Source organism: Pyrgilauda ruficollis, unplaced genomic scaffold, assembly GCF_017590135.1.
Source record: "Pyrgilauda ruficollis isolate IOZ18807 unplaced genomic scaffold, ASM1759013v1 scaffold126, whole genome shotgun sequence".
Lineage (NCBI taxonomy): Eukaryota > Metazoa > Chordata > Aves > Passeriformes > Passeridae > Pyrgilauda > Pyrgilauda ruficollis.
In genome coordinates this window covers 1,279,577-1,298,106 of record NW_024510988.1, presented here as the reverse complement: position 1 = coordinate 1,298,106, position 18,530 = coordinate 1,279,577, and the positions used below count along the sequence as shown (strand labels likewise).

At 52.3% G+C, this 18,530-nt stretch overlaps 2 protein-coding genes across 11 annotated transcripts in view; both read left to right on the top strand.

Moving 5' to 3' along the window:
• NCAM1 (neural cell adhesion molecule 1) overlaps positions 1-11,014 on the top strand; it is a 78,863-nt gene extending 67,849 nt beyond the window's left edge. For all 10 annotated transcript variants that reach the window (XM_041458147.1, XM_041458139.1, XM_041458146.1 and 7 more), the window contains 3 exons: positions 4,754-4,878; positions 6,278-6,458; positions 8,957-11,014. In XM_041458147.1, the coding sequence (XP_041314081.1) occupies positions 4,754-4,878; positions 6,278-6,458; positions 8,957-9,036 (386 nt within the window). In that variant the 3' untranslated portion in view covers positions 9,037-11,014. The remainder of the gene's footprint in view (positions 1-4,753; positions 4,879-6,277; positions 6,459-8,956) is intronic.
• A 3,007-nt stretch (positions 11,015-14,021) lies between these two features.
• Positions 14,022-18,254, top strand: LOC121348490 (neural cell adhesion molecule 1-like). The gene is made up of 4 exons (XM_041458096.1): positions 14,022-14,047; positions 15,294-15,410; positions 16,293-17,042; positions 18,050-18,254. Exons 1-4 carry the CDS (start codon positions 14,022-14,024, stop codon positions 18,162-18,164), a joined length of 1,008 nt encoding a protein of 335 aa, XP_041314030.1. The 3' UTR covers positions 18,165-18,254.
• Positions 18,255-18,530: the final 276 nt, after the last annotated feature.

Genomic DNA, 18,530 nt, shown 5'->3' with positions numbered 1-18,530 from the left:
AAGGTGCTAAAAATCCTCTGGAATGAGCACCAAAGGCCAAAATCCTTTTGCCTCTCTGTGGGACCAACCACAGACCCGAATCTGATGGGAAATGAGGGCTCAAATTCTGGGAGCACCCTCTCTCCTGTTGCTTTAGCAGCATTTTAACCCTCTAAAATACACATTTATGTAGAGATATGTGCACACATCCACGCTGTACATGTTTAGTAGCCTTCCAAAAAAATCCTGAATTCTCTGAAATCTGCTTATTTGGAGTATGTCACAATTTGATTTAAGAAACCATTTTCTTTTTATTGTGAGTAAAACTTAAACATAGCTAGAATGAGAGCTGTGCTATGAAATAGTCTCTCTGTAAAATGCTATTATAAAATCCTCTCTCTGTATAAAACTCTGCATATAAATCCTGTGAAACAGCACACACAGGGTCCGAGGTGGGAGCCAGACCTCACACAGATCTCAGCAGAGGGAAAGTCTGGCTCCTGCCAGAGCCCCTCATTCCTCCCACTGAGGCTCTGGGAGCCTGGCAAGGCTTTGAGCTGAGCTCACAGGAGCTGCTGGTCCCCAACAAAGCAAGGAGCAAAGACTGAGCCTGGCAAGGCTTTGAGCTCAGCTCCCAGGAGCTGCTGGTCCCCAGCAGAACAGGGAACACAGATTAAGCCTGGCAAGGCTCTCAGCTCAGAGGAGCTGCTGGTCCCCAGCAAACCAAGGAGCAGAGATTGAGCCTGGCAAGGCTTTGAGCTCAGCTCAGCTCAGCTCACAGGATCTGCTGGTCCCCAACAAACCAAGGAGCAAAGACTGAGCTTGGCAAGGCTTTGAGCTCAGCTCCCAGGAGCTGCTGGTCCCCAGCAGAACAGGGAACACAGATAGAGCCTCGCAAGGCTTTGAGCTCAGCTCCCAGGAGCTGCTGGTTCCCAGCAGAACAGGGAGCAAAGACTGAGCCTGGCAAGGCTTTGAGCTCAGCTCAGTTCACAGGAGCTGCTGGTCCCCAGCACAGCAAGGAGCAAAGATTGAGCCTGGCAAGGCTTTAGGCTGAGCTCAGCTCCCAGGAGCTGCTGGTCCCCAGCAGAACAAGGAGCAGAGATTGAGCCTGGCAGTGTCTGGGCTGGATCAGCCTGCAGCCCAGGCTGGGCTGGTGCAGAGCAGCTCCTGCAGCATTGCCACACTTCCCTCTGAGCCCAGTCCCAGCAGGGGAGGGAGGAAAGCTCCTGCTCTGCTGCTGCCCCAGCCAAAGGAGGAGCTGTGAGAGCCAGGCAGGAATTGGCTTTGTACAATCCAGGACTTCTGGAATCACCTTTTTGGCTGGGACCACGCCCAGGCAAGGATTTAGGCTGGGCTTTGCCAGGAAAACAGAACTAACACCAGTAACCTCCCCACGTGGCTGCATGCACAGCAGAGCCCTGTCCCTGTCCCTGTCCCCTCCCTGTGCTGGTTTTCCAGCAGGATGGGAGATGTGCCTGTCTCGTTTCTGCACGCTCTGCTTCTGTTCCTTGTTTCTGCTCTTTGCTCCCCTCGTGTGCACCCCGAGCCCAGCCTGTTCTTGCTCTGTGTTTTTGCCCTCCCGGAGGCTCTGCCTGGTGTGTGTTCCCAGTTCTGGTGTCGTGGTGCTCAAAGGTTGCAGAAATCAGCCCTCTCCTCGTTCCTCTGCTGCAGAATTCTCCAGGTTTGCTCTCTGAGCACAGGGAGGATGCAGGACCTTGCCTTGCTGCCAGCTGGATTTAACTTCAGTGATTTTTCATTTTCCCTTTTCTCCCCACCTCAAGTTGCACCCACTCCTGGTGCTCGTGGCACCCTCTGAAACACAAAATTAAACCAAGAATTTCTGCAATCCAGCAGAGCTGTGTTAGGGCAAGGAAGCCCTGAACAGAAACCAAAGGGTTGAGAGGATACCAGGAAACATTTCCTGCTCCCTGCAGCAGCAGATGAGCGGAGTGCTGATGGCTTAGCTGGGATTGGGTGAGAAATAAATTGGAAATGTCATGACTCAGAGCCCTGCCCTCAGCTCCCCTGCCACCAGCAGCTTTGGGAAGCCCTTCAGGCTTTGGGAGCCTGGAGAAAAACCCTCATTTTCTTGATCAGGCTCCCCCTGGGTTCCTGTGGAGCCCAGGGTGGGGGTGGCTGGGCTGTCCTGGATCCCAGCGCAGCAAAGGCTGCTCCTCTCTCAGCTAAAGCTCCTGTCTGGCCCTCTTCTCCTTTGCTGAGTGTCCTGGGGGGAAGTTTGAGCATCAGCCTCAGTCCCTCAATCACTGGGAGCACAAGGTCCTGCATCCTCCTGCGCAGAGAGGACTTCAATCAGATATTTGGTGATCAGACAGGAAATCTGGGCTCTGTGGAGCTGCTGGCTCTCACCAGCCCAGCAGCAGCAGCACGTGGGGTCCCTCAAGGACTGCCCTGTTTTAGGGGCTGGGGAGGGCTCAGGGGAGGGAGGGACAGGCTGGTTTCTGCCCTGGCATGGAGCCCCCCTGGCTTTGCAGCCCCATGCATGTCTGAGCATGAGTCCTGCTCTGAGCTCCTGCTGACCACTTCTCTCTGCAGCTACTCACATTTTCACTCATTATAGGGTTGCTGATTCTGCTGGACTAAACTTTTCCCACTAAACCTCTTCCTCCTCTGTTTGACACACTAACCCAGTTTTCATTTTACAGCCCTGTGTCTGGATTGCATCCACCTGCTTGAGATAAATGAAATAAAGCCTTATTTCTGGAGAGAAAACTATGCCGTACCAGGGCTTGCACTGCTCCACCTGTTGGTTTTCAGCACTTAGGAGTGTTCTTTTCTTTGACAAGAAATGTTTCTCGAAGCTGAAATGAATTTAAACTATTGGGGGAGGAAGGAGTGAATCAGGAGCTAGAAATTAGACAATTCAAAGTGAAGAAAAGTTTCAGCAGACAGGTAATTAATCATGGGAATGGCTGTGTGTAAGCTACAGCAGCATCTCTGACATTTGAAATCAAGAATAAGCATCTTTGCAAAGGATGTTCCTGTTAGTTTCAGTGCTCAATCACTGGGAAAAAAATGCAGGCAGTGTTAGAGAAAAGGTCAGATTCTGTAAGTGCAGTGTTCCCTCAGCACTTGAGGATCTCTGTGCTCATTACTGATCATCTCTGAGATGGGGGAGCGGGGAAGGAGCGAGGAGATGCTGCTCTTGCTCTGTCCCTGTGCCCCAGCACTGTGAGAATTCAGCCCAGCAGGGCAGGGCTCCCCCAGAGCAGGGCCAGGGCTGTCCCGGGAGCTGCTTTGGGGCTCAGGGTGACAGAAGCAGGCTTTTCCTGCTCTGATGAGCCAGCTCAGTTGCTGCACAGCAGCTCCTGCCACTCAGCTCCACAGCCAAGAGCAGGGACTTGGTGGTGCTGTTTGTCTTTTGGGATGGAGGAAAAGAATATCGTTGTTTAACTGATCTGTTCGATGTGCCCAGGTGAGGATGGAGTTTTCCTGTTTATCTGTGCCTTAAACCACACTTGTGTCACCTTTTCCTGTGCAGTGTGCACTGAGAAAGCTGTCCCAGGGTGGGATCCACATCCAGGGGGTGTGGGAGCCCTGCACTGGGGATAAAGGCAGAGGAAAGGATTTGGAAAAGCAAAACAGCCTGGGAAAAAAAGGAGTGTTGCCTCTTTACATCCATCAGAGGAGTTGCTGTGTTGTTAAACACAAATGTGTGTGTCCCACATGCCTGGAGTTGATGGATTCCCTTCCTGGAACAGTGCAACAGCACGGAATTCATCTTCAATCACAGTTCCTTGCAGTTTTCCCATTGGTGTTTCACCAAAAAACTGTGCTCATATTCCTTTGAAAGGGAGGAGGGAGGGGAAAGGGCTTCAGATTCCTTCTGAAGATGAACTTTTGAAGGATGTTGGGAGAGGAACCTTCCTGTGGCCACTCAGGAGTGCCTGAGCTGTCCATGAGGAGCTGGACACAAATCCAGGGGTGCAAATGTGCACTCGGACCTTCTGTGTTTGGCTTTTCTAGCAGAGCTGCAGGGTGGGACTGGGATCCTCCCTGGCAGGGAGGAATTGAGGAGCTGGGCAGGAAAAGCAGTTTGGGGGCTGTGGGTTGCAGGGCTGGGGATGTAAATCAGAGTGTCCTGCACAGGAAGGGACATTTCCATTTTCTGCTGGTGGCAGGGTGCAGCCTGGGACATGATGGCCTTTTTCTCCTGGAAATGGTTGTTGCAGAGGAGCAAAGGGGTTTCTGTGAATTCTCTCCAGCATCCCCTGGAGTTCACAGTCAGGCTGAGTGAGGGGATGTCCTCTGGGTCCTGTTCAGGTGTTTTCACACTCATTTCAGTGGTCCAGCAACTCTAAAACTCCTAAACAAATTCAGAGTGCAGACCTGGGTCTGTCTGAGAGGCACGAGGTCCTTTCCAGTGGTGCTCTGTACATCCACCCCCAGGAGCAGCCAGGTGTTTGCCAGGTGTTCCACAGCAGTTCTTACAGCAGAAGCAGTGAGGAATTGCTCATTGCTTTGGGGTTTTCTTGGGGGAGGAGAGAATCTCTTTCGCTCTGACTCCATTCCAGCACACACAAAAATGGAAATTCGTTGTTTCAAATGCAAGAAACACTTGGGTGTGGGAAGTATTTACCTCATACACACAGTGTCCTCTGTGCCTGGGTCATCTCATACCCTGAGCTGAGGATGATAAAGTATTCTGATTTTTTACGAGCACTTTTTCCTTGTTTATGTGATAATGCCTTTTTTTTGTTTTTTGTTTTTTGTTTTTTTTTCCCCACAAATAACCCTGACTGCCCCATTGTTGCAGGGGAACCCAGTGCCCCCAAGCTGGAAGGTCACATAGGAGAGGATGGCAACTCCATCAAGGTGAACGTCATCAAGCAGGACGACGGTGGCTCCCCGATCAGGCACTACCTGATCAAGTACAAAGCTGTAAGTGTGGCTTACACAGCTTTGTGCTGTGAGCTTCTGAGCCCCCCGGGCTCTGGGAGGGGCTGGATCGAGGAGAGGAGTCTCTGCCACTCAGCTGGTTTAAATTTGAAGTGCTGAGATGTGAAGGAGCGCTTTTGTAGGAGCAGAACTTGCAGGTTTTGGCTGCTGGAAATAGTTTAGTTAGGGGCAGAGTGAGAGGAGGAAGTGAGGGTGGAGTCTGCCTCTGGAGATCCAGTGGAAAGGGCAGCTGCTCCTCTGGGAATCCAGGGGAAAGGCTGTGTTGGTGTTCCAAACCTCAGATTGTATCCAGGTAGGAATGCTTGGCTCCTGCCCTGGGCGGAGCATCTCCCCATGGGATGCTGGAATTTTATCAGCCATGCAGGGACACTCCCTGGCCATGGACAGCAGAGATCTCCTGGAGGGAGGATTGGCTGTGGGAGAGATCAAGAAAAAACTGGCCCATGAACAGAAGAGAACCATCTAACAGATGGCAAATAGAATACACATGGCCTTGCAGTCTGGGACATTAACAAAGATAGATTGATCAGCCTTCTGTGGATCAGAGTCAGTGCTGATTTTGACAGCCGTGCCCTGTCAAATAAAATACACATTTTTCACAATCAACTTCCTGTGGATATCAGAATCAGTGCTGATTATGGCAGCAAAGGCCCTGTCAAATAAAATACACATTTTTCACAATCAACTTTTGGTGGATCACAGAGGCAGTGCTGATTTTGACAGCCACGCCCTGTCAGATAAAATACGCATTTTTCACAATCAGCTTCCTGTGGATATCAGAATCAGTGCTGATTATGGCAGCCACGCCCTGTCAGATAAAATATGCGTTTTTTACAATCAGCTTCCTGTGGATCCCGAGCCAGTGCTGATTTTGACAGCCACACCCTGTGAAATAAAATAAATTAAAATACCCATTTTTCACAATTAATTTTGTGTGGATCCCAGAGCAGTGCTGATTTTGACAGCCACACCCTGTCAAATAAAATAAAATACCCATTTTTCACGATCAGTTTTGCGTGGATCCCGAGGCAGTGCTGGTTTATAAAATAAGTGAAAATACACATTTTTCACGATCAGTTTTGTGTGGATCCCGAGCCAGGTTTGATTTTGACAGCCACGCCCTGTCAAATACCCATTTTTCACGATCAGTTTTGTGTGGATCCCGAGGCAGGTCTGATTTTGACAGCCATTTTGACAGCCGCGCCCTGTGAAATAAAATAAATTAAAATACCCATTTTTCATGATCAGTTTTGCGTGGATCCCAGAGCAGTGCTGATTTTGACAGCCACGCCCTGTCAAATACCCATTTTTCACAGTGAGTTTTGTGTGGATCCCGAGGCAGTGCTGCTTTTGACAGCCGTGCCCTGTGCCCTCCCTGCAGAAGCAGTCCTCGGAGTGGAAGCCCGAGATCCGGCTGCCGTCGGGCAGCGACCACGTGATGCTGAAGTCCCTGGACTGGAACGCCGACTACGAGGTGTACGTGGTGGCCGAGAACCAGCAGGGCAAGTCCAAGCCTGCCCACTACGCCTTCCGCACGTCCGCGCAGCCCACGGCCATCCCAGGTACTGCTGCTGAGCCCCCGCGGGTCCTGCTGCCCCTAATGCCACCGAGCTGCCCTAATGTGCCCCGGTAACCCCCAGAGCTCGCTTGCTTCCAGCCCATCCTCTCATGGTTGGTTCCCCCCATCCGAAGCTGAGGGTTGTGGCTGCGTGCATACCTGTGGCAGGTATGTGGGAGTGCTCCCCCGTGGCAAAAACCCCCCCGCCCTGCCTGGCTGTTCCCAGGGAATGTTGGCTCCTTGTGTGGGGTGGGAAAAGCTTTCTGAGAGCGGAAAGTGGAATTGCTGTTCCCTTCAGCTCTGCGGGGGGATGCTCTAGCAGGGCACATTTCCCAAGTCCGTCTCTGGAGGAGTAAAGGTGATAATCAGGAGTTTGCTGGCAGTTGGATGAGAGGGCAGTGAAAAATCTCTCAGAACATTTTTCAGTTCAAATTACCAAACAACAGCGATTTTTGAACAGCAGCGATTCAGTGTTGAGGAGAAAATAACTCAAAGGCTTTAGGGTGCTGCTAAGACAGGCTGTACTTACTGGTGTGCTCATAAAGTGAGGGGTGAGGACAATTCCTGCAGAACTCTCAGCTGGGAAACTGGAACTGAGCACTTTGTGGCGATCTGTTGAAAGGACAGTTAGGATTTCTTTCCTACATGTGGACGTTTGAAAAAAGCAGGGGGGAAACCCACACAAAGCAACCAAAACCTGAGGATGGGTGGCTGCAGTAGCTGTAAATTGAAGTTGTGGTGGTTGAAAACAGGGGTGCTGAGTCAAGGCTTCCCTGCACAGGCAGGCTTGGTGCTGCCAGCCCATCCTGGTGGGATTTCATTCACGTTTTCTCTTGGAAGCAGAGAGTTTCCTTCAGTCTTTCCCTGAGAATTCAGTCCCTGCTCCCCTGAGCCCATTCCCTGGCTGGAGGGAACAGCTCAGCCCCCTTGGCTGAGGCAGGTCACCTTGCTGAGCGCAGAAATGGGTGAAAAAGTGGGAAAAGTGGGACTGGAAGTGAGCAGGAGGGAGATGGACCAAAGGAGAGCCTGGGGGTGCTTGAACAGGGCGTAGTTTTGGGTGGAAGGACCCTCAGTAACTCATTAACTCACTCTGTGGTTCTCATTTTCAGCAGCTCTAACCCTTGCTCCCCCTCTCAGCCCTTTAAATCCACGTAACATGAGCAGGAACCCTCTAAAAAACAGGGAAAAGCCAGTTTGTTACCAGGGGTGAAACTTCTCTGGCCTCTCTGCAGTAAATCCTTGCTTAGCTTGGTGTGAAGCCCAGGAGGAGCTGGGATCTGAGGCTGCCACTCAGATGTTGCAGGAGGAAAAGCAGTTTTTGGGCATGCAGGGTTGCCCCAGGAGCTGGAGCTCAGCTGCTCCTCACCAAGTGCTGTGTCCTTGTGCAGTGTTGCTGCCTCTGTCACTCTCTCTCCTGGGTTTTTGTCATTTTGGCCTCCCGAGGTGTCCCCTGGTGCCCAGACTGAATTCTGAGGAGAATATTTCCAGGGACAGGTTGGTTTTTCCTCTGCAGTGCAGCCCCACAGGTTTTACTGCCAAGCTGCAGCAGGGAAGAGGCTCTGTGTGTCCCTTTCCTTTCCTTTCCTTGTTGTTCCCGTGGCATTTCTGTGTTTTTGTCTCAGAATGAGCCGTGCAGGGGTCAGAGCCAGTGCTGGAACAGGAATTGTGCTGTGCCTGACAGCAGTGACCAGGGATTCCCTGCAGGAAGATGTGCATTTCTTGTGTGGAGTCCTTTGTTCCCCTCACCTGTGCAGAGTTCTGAGTGGCTGCAAGGACAAGGGTGTTATTTTCAGTAATAATACCAATAATAATTACAATAACAACAATCACCACACTGGCATTGGAGTGGTTCCCAAGCAGCTGGGAGGCTGAATGGCAAAGTCAGAGATTGCTGAGACCTTGGTGCTCCTTCAGGATAAAGTGGATTTTTTATCCAGGCTTTGGGGCAGGGCTTGGACAGGCAGGTGGATTCTCTGCTGCACCAAAGCTTTTCTTGTTTTCCCTTTTTTTCCCTGTTGAAGGCAGCGTTGTGCTCTCAGGCTCCAGACACCATCTCCCTTCTGTCCCTTCATTTTTAATCTCATCTGCTTGCACCCCCCACCCGCCCTGCCTTGGACCCTGCTCTGCAGCTTTGGGCTTTGCTGAGCTTCTGCCCCTTTTGTGGTGAATGTGCTGCTCCTTGAACCCTGAGCCATTTTAATTTACGAGATTAAATAAACCTTTGATTCTTATGTTTTCTGTATTTATGACCTAATTTTTTTTATCTATTTTTCTCTCTCTTTCTCTCTCTCTCTCTCTTTCTCTCTCTTTTTCTTTCTTTTTTTCTTCCTCTCTTCCTTTCTTTCCCTCCCCTCTCCCTTTTCCCCCAATTCCTTTCCTATGTCTGTCATCCATGGTCACCTTGGATCTCACGGGGAACATCCACGCTTGCCACATGCACCAAATTTGTTTTTAAAACAACCATATTCCCCCCTCCTGGGAACCATTGTCTGGCACCTGCAGCGACCTTGGGAAGTCCATCAACGTCGTCCTCCTTTGTCTCATTGCTTCTTTCTGCAGTGACTCTGCTTTTGCTCTGTTAGAAACTTTCAAAAAAAAAAAAAAAAATAAACAAAAAAAGAGTCAAATAAAGCAATATTTGCTTGGGAAGGCCTGGGTCCCACCAAGGTGTGGAAGGAGATAATTTTGCTTCAGAGGATCGTGTCAGTTCAGAGAAAAAAACAAAAAACAGAACACTTAAAAAAAATGTTTAATTTGAAAGAGTCAGTATTTTGTAACAAGGAAAAAAGGTTTAAGCCAAGTTTTTTCTCTTTAACGTTCTTTTTTTTTTTGTTACTTGTAATGAATTTGCCCTTTTAAATGGATGTAAAGAAAGATATTTTTTTTGTGTTGTTTGCTTGCTGTTTTCATCAAAGGAAGGTGCAATGTTGAAAGCCTTTAAGATCCTGCTTCTTACTGATTTCTCTGCACATCTGGTGCTGATCTTGTGCAAAAGGAGGCCCCGTCCACAAACCCACAGACTGTAAAAAGAAAGAGAAGATTTGTCAGAGACCATCCTGCTGATTGCCCAGATGTCTCTGGGGGCTTTTGCATGTGGATTCCAGTGCCTGGAAGGTTTTCCTGCTGTGCTGCTCTGACCATAAACATCTGCTGGGATCCCCTGGGGGCACTGCTGCTGCTCCTTCTCCTTGTCCCTGCCTGGCTGCTCCTGGTGGAGCTGGGCACACGCAGTGCCAGTGCTCCTCTGACCCCCCTGGAACTGCACTGTGCTGCCACACACATCCCTTCCCTCGCTGTTCCAACAGGAAATCTTGGCTTGGGTGGAGTTAGCTGGGCAGCAGAGTTGTTATTACTGATGCTTAATCATCTTCCTGGCTAACTGTGAGTGTGGCAGGATTAATGCCTGGGCTAAATTGGTGCAGGAGAGCCATCTTTGGTGTCAAATTCTGGGAGTTCCCTTGGGCAAAAGTCAGAGATTTTGGCAAAAATTCAGATTTTTTGCATTGCTTCTTTGAAAAAAAAAACAGAACTTCCCACCAAAAAAAAAGCAAAACAAAAACAAAACCCTCCAAAAAATAAAAAACCCAAACCTAAAAAACCACAAAAAACTTGATACAACAACCCCAATGAATTCTTTGTGATAGGAAATCCATTGGAACAGGAGATCCATTGGGATGGGAGATCCATTGGGATAAGAAATCCATTGGGATGGGAAATCCATTGGGATGGGAAATCCATTGGAGCAGGAAATCCATTGGGATAGGAAATCCATTGGGACAGGAAAACCATTGGGATGGGAAATCCATTGGGATATAAAATCCATTGGGATATAAAATCCATTGGAGCAGGAAATCCATTGGGATAGGAAATCCATTGGGACAGGAAATCAATTGGGACAGGAAATCCATTGGAGCAGGAAATCCATTGGGATAGGAAATCCATTGGGACAGGAAATCCATTGGGATATAAAATCCATTGGAACAGGAAATCCATTGGGATAGGAAATCCATTGGGAGAGGAAATCCATTGGGATAGGAAATCCATCCCCTCTGATGCTCTCCTAAAATCAGGGGTCTCTCCCTTGAACTTCTGTCCAGAATGTCTCCAGCCCTCTCAGCTGGGTGAATTCCTGGCAGAATTCTCACAGGGACAGACAAAATCCTGCCCTCACTCGTGTCTGACTCTGCCTTTTCTGCTCTGCTGTGTTGGTTCAGAGCTCGTTCTTTGTGAGCTGGGAACTTTCCTGTCTGGATTTAAAACTTGGGCCAGGTGTGTCACACACAAAAGCCTGTGGGTTTATTTTGTTTTACAAACCCCCTCATTTCCAGTGTTGTAGAGTGTAGACGCTTGGTCAGAGCTTTGCAGTTTGCTGAAGTGCAGCAAAATAATCCTGGTACTAAAAAACTGTGTGATTTGCCCTCTAACTGGATTAATTGAGCTCGTTGTAGATCTGGGATCAGCTTTTTGTGGGTTTCCCCCCATCCACAGAGGGAGATCCCTGCCTGAGGCTGAGATGTTTCTCACAAAATCACAGTTATTAAAATCATATCTGTAACTTTGTGTGGTTGGTGTGGAGAGAGAGCAGCACCTGGGGAGGGGGTTCTGTCCCTGGAGAGGGGTTCAGGATTCTCTGAACAGAGAGAGAACAGCCCTGGCCAGCAGCTGGGAACAAATCCCAAACTCCACAGCAGCAATCAGGAGCCCAGCCAGCATGGAATGGAGACAGAAAGTGCTTCTTTCTTTCTGCTGGTTAAAATAAGGAGCAGAATTGGGGTTTTAGCACTAATTTGTGCAGGTTTGTAACACTCCAGGTACCAGAAATCTGTCAGGCCCTTGGGGTGGCATTTCAGGGTCCCTTGATGTGAGTAAAATGAAATTTAAATAGTTTTTAGACAAGGCAGAGAGGAGGCAGAGGCTCAGATGTGGGAGCAGAAGATGCTCAAGCCCTGGGATTTCCATGCCACAGGCAGCTGCAGTTCCTGGGTGTGTGGGGGGCTGCAGAGCCTTGCAGGATTCCCAGTTTGCTGAAGCCCCTCCACATTCCCAGAGCTGTTTCTCAGAGCATTGTTTGGCTGTTTTCCTGGGCTGGAAGGTTTGGGGACGTCCTGCTCCACCAGGAGCAGCTGCAGCTGTCTGCTCCTGCGAGGTTCTGGGGGATAAAAAGAAGGTTTTATCTAAAAGGTTTTAAAACCAGCTTCTCCTGACTCTTGGAGCTGCTGGGGTGGGGTGGGCAGGTGATTTTGGGGCAGGAAAGAGGATTTTGGTGTCACTCTGTGTAGAGCCTGCAGAGGAGAAGCTTTGGGGGGACCTGAAGGAGCTGGCAGGGAAAGGGGAGAGGGATTATTTCCATGGGATGGGGGGACAGGAGTGGCTTCAGACTGCCAGAGGGCAGGGTTAGGTGGGATCTTGGGAAGGAATTCTTCCCTGTGAAGGTGGGGAGGGGCTGGGATGGAAGTCCCAGAGCAGCTGTGGCTGCCCAGGATCCCTGGAAGTGTTCCAGCTTGGATGGGGCTTGGAGCAGCCTGGGGCAGTGGAAGGTGTCCCTGGACGTGGCAGGGGGTGGGATGGATGGGATTTAGGGTCCCTTCAGGCCCAGGGAACAGCAGAGCCCTGAGGCCACAGTGCCCAGGAATGCAGGGCAGCTCTGGGAATCCCCATCCCCTGGGGATGCTGCTGCTGCTGTGAACTCACTCTCAGGGTTTGGAACGTGGATTTCTGTCCCTGCCAGAATTTCTGACCCAGCTCCTTGTCCCCAGGGTGAGCTGGGCAGTGTCTGAGGGAAAACCTGAAAAAAAAAAACCTCCTGCAAAGGGAATTTCCCCCTGGGAGCTGTTGGCAGCCCTGGGAACAAAGAGCTGTCCTGGGCTTTGCTGCTGGCTGCACAGAGTGGATTTTTGTTTGGTTTGTCCCTTCTTCTTCCTTTTGCCAAATCCTGCAGGACCTTTGACATGCCTGCAGTCCCACCTGCTTCTCTCCACCCTCTTTTTGTCTCTTTGCCTGTGCCTGGACATTGTGTAGCTGAGACCCCCCTAGGAGGACACAGCTGAGCTCTCTCTGACAGGGCAGGTTTTGTGCAGAAATTAAAATGCTGGGTGGTTTTCCTGTGCACTGTGAAATGAGGGGGATTAGAAAAGCCACTCTCGCAGGAAGCTCATTTTCCATTGGAAAACATAATTTGTAATTAATAAATTCTTCACTTCTTTAGAATTAAGGACTCCAGAAGTTCTTTAATGGTTTGTGTTTCCTTATTTAACCGGTGGAAATGTTTTTCCTCCATGTCCTGAGAATGGCAGAAGGGGATTAATTGAAGGGCTGGATGTGGATCAGGTCAGAAATGTCCAACATGAATTTATTACATTTATTTCATACACACAGTGTGAGCAGCTGCTCCACAGCCCATTTACTTATACATTTCTTTTGTACACAGAGTTGTTCTAGGCCCCAGCAAACCCTTTAGGGATGTTTAAACATTAGTTTCATTAAATACAACATAAATCCAGCTACAGGGTGGAGGGAATGGTTCCAGAAAGTATTTGGAGATCAATTTAATTTAATCAGGTGGGACAATCTGTGAAAAGAATAATCTCCACTATGATTCCTGCATTTTGTAGGAGCAGCAAAATTCCTTTACAAGGAAAAAGAAAGGCAGCACCAAGAGCCTCCTGAGTCCACAGGGTGGTGGAGGATTTTTATATTTATATTTATAATGTTTCCTTATGCCAGTCCCTGGAAGGTTTGGAATCTCAATTCATGCCACGAGTTAGGATTTATGAAACCACAGCTAATGGAAAAGGTTGGAAGGTTCCTGCAAATTGCAGGGCTGCCTTGCCAGCCTAGAAACCCAAATTGCAGGCAGTTACCTTGGCCCAGTTCCCTTGTGTGAGGTGTGGAATCCCAGAATAGCACAAGAACAGGGACATTGCTCTGCAGGCCTGCCCTGCTTCTCCCCAGCTCCATCCTCCTCCTCCTCCTGGGGCAGAGGAGCAGGGCAGGGGTTGGTACCTGCTCGAGGCTCTCCTCGGGGCTCTGTGCCTGTCAGAGCAGGAATCTGGGGGTGACAGCTCCTGGAAAAGCTGGAGTTAGGGTTAGGGTCCATCCTCCTCCTCCTCCTGGGGCAGAGGAGCAGGGTTGGTACCTGCTCGGGGCTCTCCTCGGGGCTCTGGGGGAGCACAGGGGTCTGTGCCTGCCAGAGCAGGAATTTGGGGGTGACAGCTCCTGGAAAAGCTGGAGTGGGGAGAGGAGGCACCGAGCAGCACTCTGGTGTGAGGGGAATTCTCTAGAAGGGGAATATTGCAGCTCTGGAGGCACCCAGGGAAGTCTGGTGCCCTTGGCTCAGCCTCAGGAGCTCCTGCCCACAAAGAGGGGTGGATGGGAAGTGTGACACAGCTCCAGGAGCACCTGAGTTGTTGAATCATCCCTGCAAGGATCCCGAGCACACCCAAAGGGAAAATCCCTGCCCTCCTCACTCCCTGCAGGCATCAGAGGGTGGTGAAGCCGTGTCATGGTCAGATTGCTGGCAGGGGCTGGGCTGTGGGACAGTGTTCTGCTCACATGGGCTGGACTTGTGATGGACTCTGGACCAGAGTCACTCAGGTGCCTCACGGTGGCTTTTCTGCACTTTTCCTGCTGGAATCTGCACTCCTTGATCCATCCCGGCGTCACAAAATGAAACACCTCTCTGCCTCCTGTTTTTAACCAGACAAATGCATGGCAGAGGCTGTGGCTCTGGCTGGAGCCCTGGGAAGGGTCTTCTCACCTGTCCAAGTGGGGGATCAAGGTGTTCTGCTCTGCAGAGCAAAGATTCCAGGGGGTTGGGGCTGCAGGGGTGGGGTGGTGAGAGGCTGGGGGGCCGTGAGCAGGTTCTGCAGAGCTGGGGCTCACCTGGGCTCCAGGAGGGCTTTAACTCAGTGTCACCACCCAGGGACTCACCAGCGCTGAGCATCCCCCAGAGATCTGCATCCCACCAGGAAAACCTGCTGCAGACTCTGGGCTTTGCTTCCACTGCCCCTTGGGCAGGGCCAGGGCCACTCTGGACCTTCCTCTTGAGGAGGAGGAGGAGGGAAGCAGGAGCCCTGCCCTGCGTGCACAGCAGGGATTCTGCTCTTTGCTTCCCAGGCTTTATCCCAGCAGGGATGGGAGAAGCCCCAGTGCTGGACATCCCAGAGCTGGACATCCCAGTCATCCCAGTTCTCGACATCCCAGTGCTGGACATCCCAGTGCTGGACATCCCAGTGCTGGACATCCCAGAGCTGGACATCCCAGTGCTGGACACGCCAGTCACCCCAGTGCTGGACATCCCAGTGCTGGACACCCCAGAGCTGGACATCCCAGTGCTGGACACGCCAGTCATCCCAGTGCTGGACATTCCAGACGTCACAAAATGAGTCACCCCAGTGCTGGACATCCCAGTGCTGGACATCCCAGAGCTGGACATCCCAGTGCTGGACATCCAGTGCTGGACATCCCAGAGCTTGACACCCCCAGTTCTGGACATCCCAGTGCTGGACATCCCAGTCATCCCAGTGTTGGACATCCCAGTTATCCCAGTGCTGGACATCCCAGTGCTGAACATCCCAGTTCTGGATGTCCTAGTCATCCCAGTGCTGGACATTCCAGTTCTGGACACGCCGGTGCTGGACAGCCTGGAGTTCAATGCTGGGTGTTGAAGGAGCAGTGACCCTGGAGCTCAGTGCTGGGTGCTGGCAGGAGCAGTGACCCCGGAGCGGGAGCAGTGACCCCGGAGCTCTCCCTGCTCAGCCCGTGCCGTGTCTCCCTGTGGCCGTGTGCAGGCTGTCTCTGCAGGAGCAGCCATCACTCCCCATGCTGTTCCTCGTTACAGGAAGGATGAGTCCAAGGAGCCGATCGTGGAGGTGCGGACGGAGGAGGAGAGGACCCCCAACCACGACGGGGGGAAGCACACGGAGCCCAACGAGACCACCCCGCTGACAGAGCCAGAGTATGTGGCCTTAGGCAGCCCTAGCACAGGGTCACTGCATTGCCCTCAGCTGCCCCAGTCCCTCAGGAACACCCGTTAGGGCAGGAAGAGAGGAAGAAAGGTAAAATCTCCACGTGCCAGTGAGGAAGTGCCTCCTGTCGAGCTTCAGTGGTTGCTGTTGCCAGCACTGGAAGGGAAAGGGGAAGGAAGCAGCGTTTCCTGAAAGGCTCTGTCCCACGTGGAGATCCAGCACTGTCCAGGGTCGCTGCAAAGGATCCAGAGCGAGCCCTGCCCCAGCAGTGCTGGGTGAGAGCTGAAGCCGTGGGGAGAGATCCTCCCCAGGATGTGGAGTCACAGCAAGGCTGAGCATTCTGAGAGAGAGCTGGGAGTCTGCACTCATGTGTGAGGAAGGAGTTTGGGTCCGAGGGGGGCTGTGCAGGCCTTCAGACAGACCTGCAGCAGGGGCTGGATGCAGGGTGCCATGCTGGCACCGTGTTGTGTTGGTGGCACAGGGCTGCAGGCTCAGGGGGTTGGCAGAGCTGCCTGGAGAGGTCAGGACCAGCAGGCTGAGAGGAGAGTTGTAGGTGAGAAGAGTCTCTGCAAGCTGACAGGATCCATTTGCCTCAGCCCAGACAGTGCACGTGAACAAACCATTCCTGCAGGTCACGTCCTCTTGGCCTTTTCCTCTTCCTGATGATCCTCAGCCATCCCAGCCTGGCTCCCTCTGCATGTCTGACCTCTGCATGTCTCTGCTCCTCAGTCCCCCTCCACGTCACGTGTGTGTGCTGTCCTCACTCTCCCTCTCTGCCCCCTCTCCCTGCTGTCGTTTCGGGCCTTCATTGTCTCTCTCTCTCTCTCTTTCTCTGTTTCTCTCTCTCTCTCGTCCCCGTGTCCCCCTCGCAGGCACCCCGCCGACACCGCGGCCACCGTGGAGGACATGCTGCCTTCTGTCACCACGGGCACCACTAACTCTGACACTATCACTGAAACCTTTGCCACTGCCCAGAACAGCCCCACCAGCGAGAGCACCACGCTGACCTCCAGCACTGCCCCTCCGGCCGCGGCCGCTCCCGACGCCGCCGGCCCCGGCCAGGCCACCCCGGCCAAAGGCGCGGCCGCCGCCCCGGCGTCGTCACCGCCGCCCTCCTCCACCCCCAAAGTGGCCCCTCTTGTTGATCTCAGCGACACCCCCAGCTCCGCTCCGGCCACCAGTAATTTATCTTCAAGTGTCCTGCCGGGGCAGGCCGTGCTCAGCCCCAGCGCCGCCGACGCCGCCGGTGCCGGGAGCAAGGCGGCCGCCCCCAGCCCTGCCAACCTCACGAGCCCTGCAGCTCCCTCAGAGGCCAAGCAGGAGGTGGCCAAGAGCCCCGAGAAGGAGCCTGTGCAGCCCAGCACGGTGAAGAGCCCAGCAGAGACCCCCAAGAACCCGAGCAACGTGAAGAGCGAGGCTGCCTCGGGCAGCGCCGCCAACCCCTCGCAGAACGAGGACTTTAAAATGGACGAAGGGACCTTCAAGCCACCAGACATTGACCTTGCCAAGGATGTTTTTGCAGCTCTTGGCACTGCTTCTCCTCCTGCTGCCAGCGGGGCTGGTGGGCAAGCCCCCGAGCCTGCTGCTGCCGCTGCAGACAGCTCTGCCCCCGCAAAGACCGAGTACGGCCACCTTTACTCTTGTGTTGGTTGTGTGCTGTGTCCCTCGTGCCCTGGTGCTCGTGCTGTGTCCTCTGTTGGGTGTTCTCTTGACTAATCTCGCTGTTTCCTTAGCCACCTAACTCACCTGAGAGCCCACGGGGCTTGGCTTGGAAGGTGCCAGAGGAGAGCAGGGATAGGCTGTGCCAGGGAGGCAGGGGACAGGAAGCTGGGAGTTGGTCAGAAATGTGTGGTTCCTCAGGCTCTTGGGCAGCTTTGTCTGTCCTGGGATATTCTTTCATAAGGAAGAGCAGAAACAGTCCAGTTTGGTCTCCTCAGGGTGCTGAGGTCCTGCAGGTCAGCGAGCACAGCCCCCAGATCCCATCTCGTGCAGGTCAGAGGAGCCTCAGGGCTCACTCGGGGTCAGGCTGGGCAGCAAGCAGTGCCCTGGGCAGGGGTGGCAGCACTGGGAGCTCTGGAGTTGTCCCCAAGCTGGGGCAGCATGAGCCTGGCTGAGAGAGGGGAGAGCACCCGGAGCTGGGCAGGAGAGAGAGAGCAGCCCCAGGGGGCTGGGGGGTCCCAGCTGTGCTGCAGATGTTGGACCCTGGCCGGGCTGGCAGTTGTCACCTCTGAGGGTGGTCACCTCCCTCAGGCTTGTGAAAGTGTCTGTGACAGAATTCCTGTCTTCTGTGTTCCCCTTTCTCCAGCATCCCGGGGATTTCAGGACTGGCTTCCCATAGGAGCACAAAAAATGGGATTGCTGCTAAATTGTCAGGGACTTGGGGGTGCTAAAGCCAAATCCTTCTGCAGCTGGGGGAGGTTTCCTTTGCTGCTCTGGCAGCTCAGTCCTGAACCAAGCCAGGGCAAGCCAAAAAAAGTTAATCTGGACCTAAAGGAAGCAGGGTGGGGGAGCTGAGCTCGGTTCTCCTTACTCCTGCTCAGGGAATTCCGGCTCTGCTCTCCCAGCGGGATCGGTTCCCAGCCTGTGTTTGTGTGCCTCTAAACCCTGTCCTTGTGGTGCTTCTCCCCAGGAAAATGCCAGCAGAGGACAAAGGCGCCGTGCAGGACAGGAAGAGCCCCCCGGCAGAAGTGAAGACGGTGCCCAACGAAGCCACACAAACAAACGAGAGCGAGAGCAAAGCATGATCAGCACCGCGGAGGGGACGGCGGAAACCTTCACCCGAGCATTGAAATCACAACCCACACACCCATCTCATTCCTCTAGTGTCTGTTGCCTTTTTTTAAAAAAAGAAAGACAAACAAACCAACCAGAAAAATGCATCAATGGGGGGAGGGAGGGAGGGAATGTCTCTTTTTTCCTTTTTTTTTTTTCTCTTATTTTCATCTTTTTTTTTAATTTTAATTTCTATTTTTTGCTTTCTTTGAGATTTCTAGAAAGGTTCTATTCGTTGTGCACTTGCTTTTAAAAAGTAAAACATGTTTAAAACAGGGTTAAACCCGTCACCAAATCAGGGCCCAGCTGGCCCTGTGTATATTCAAACAGGCAAACAT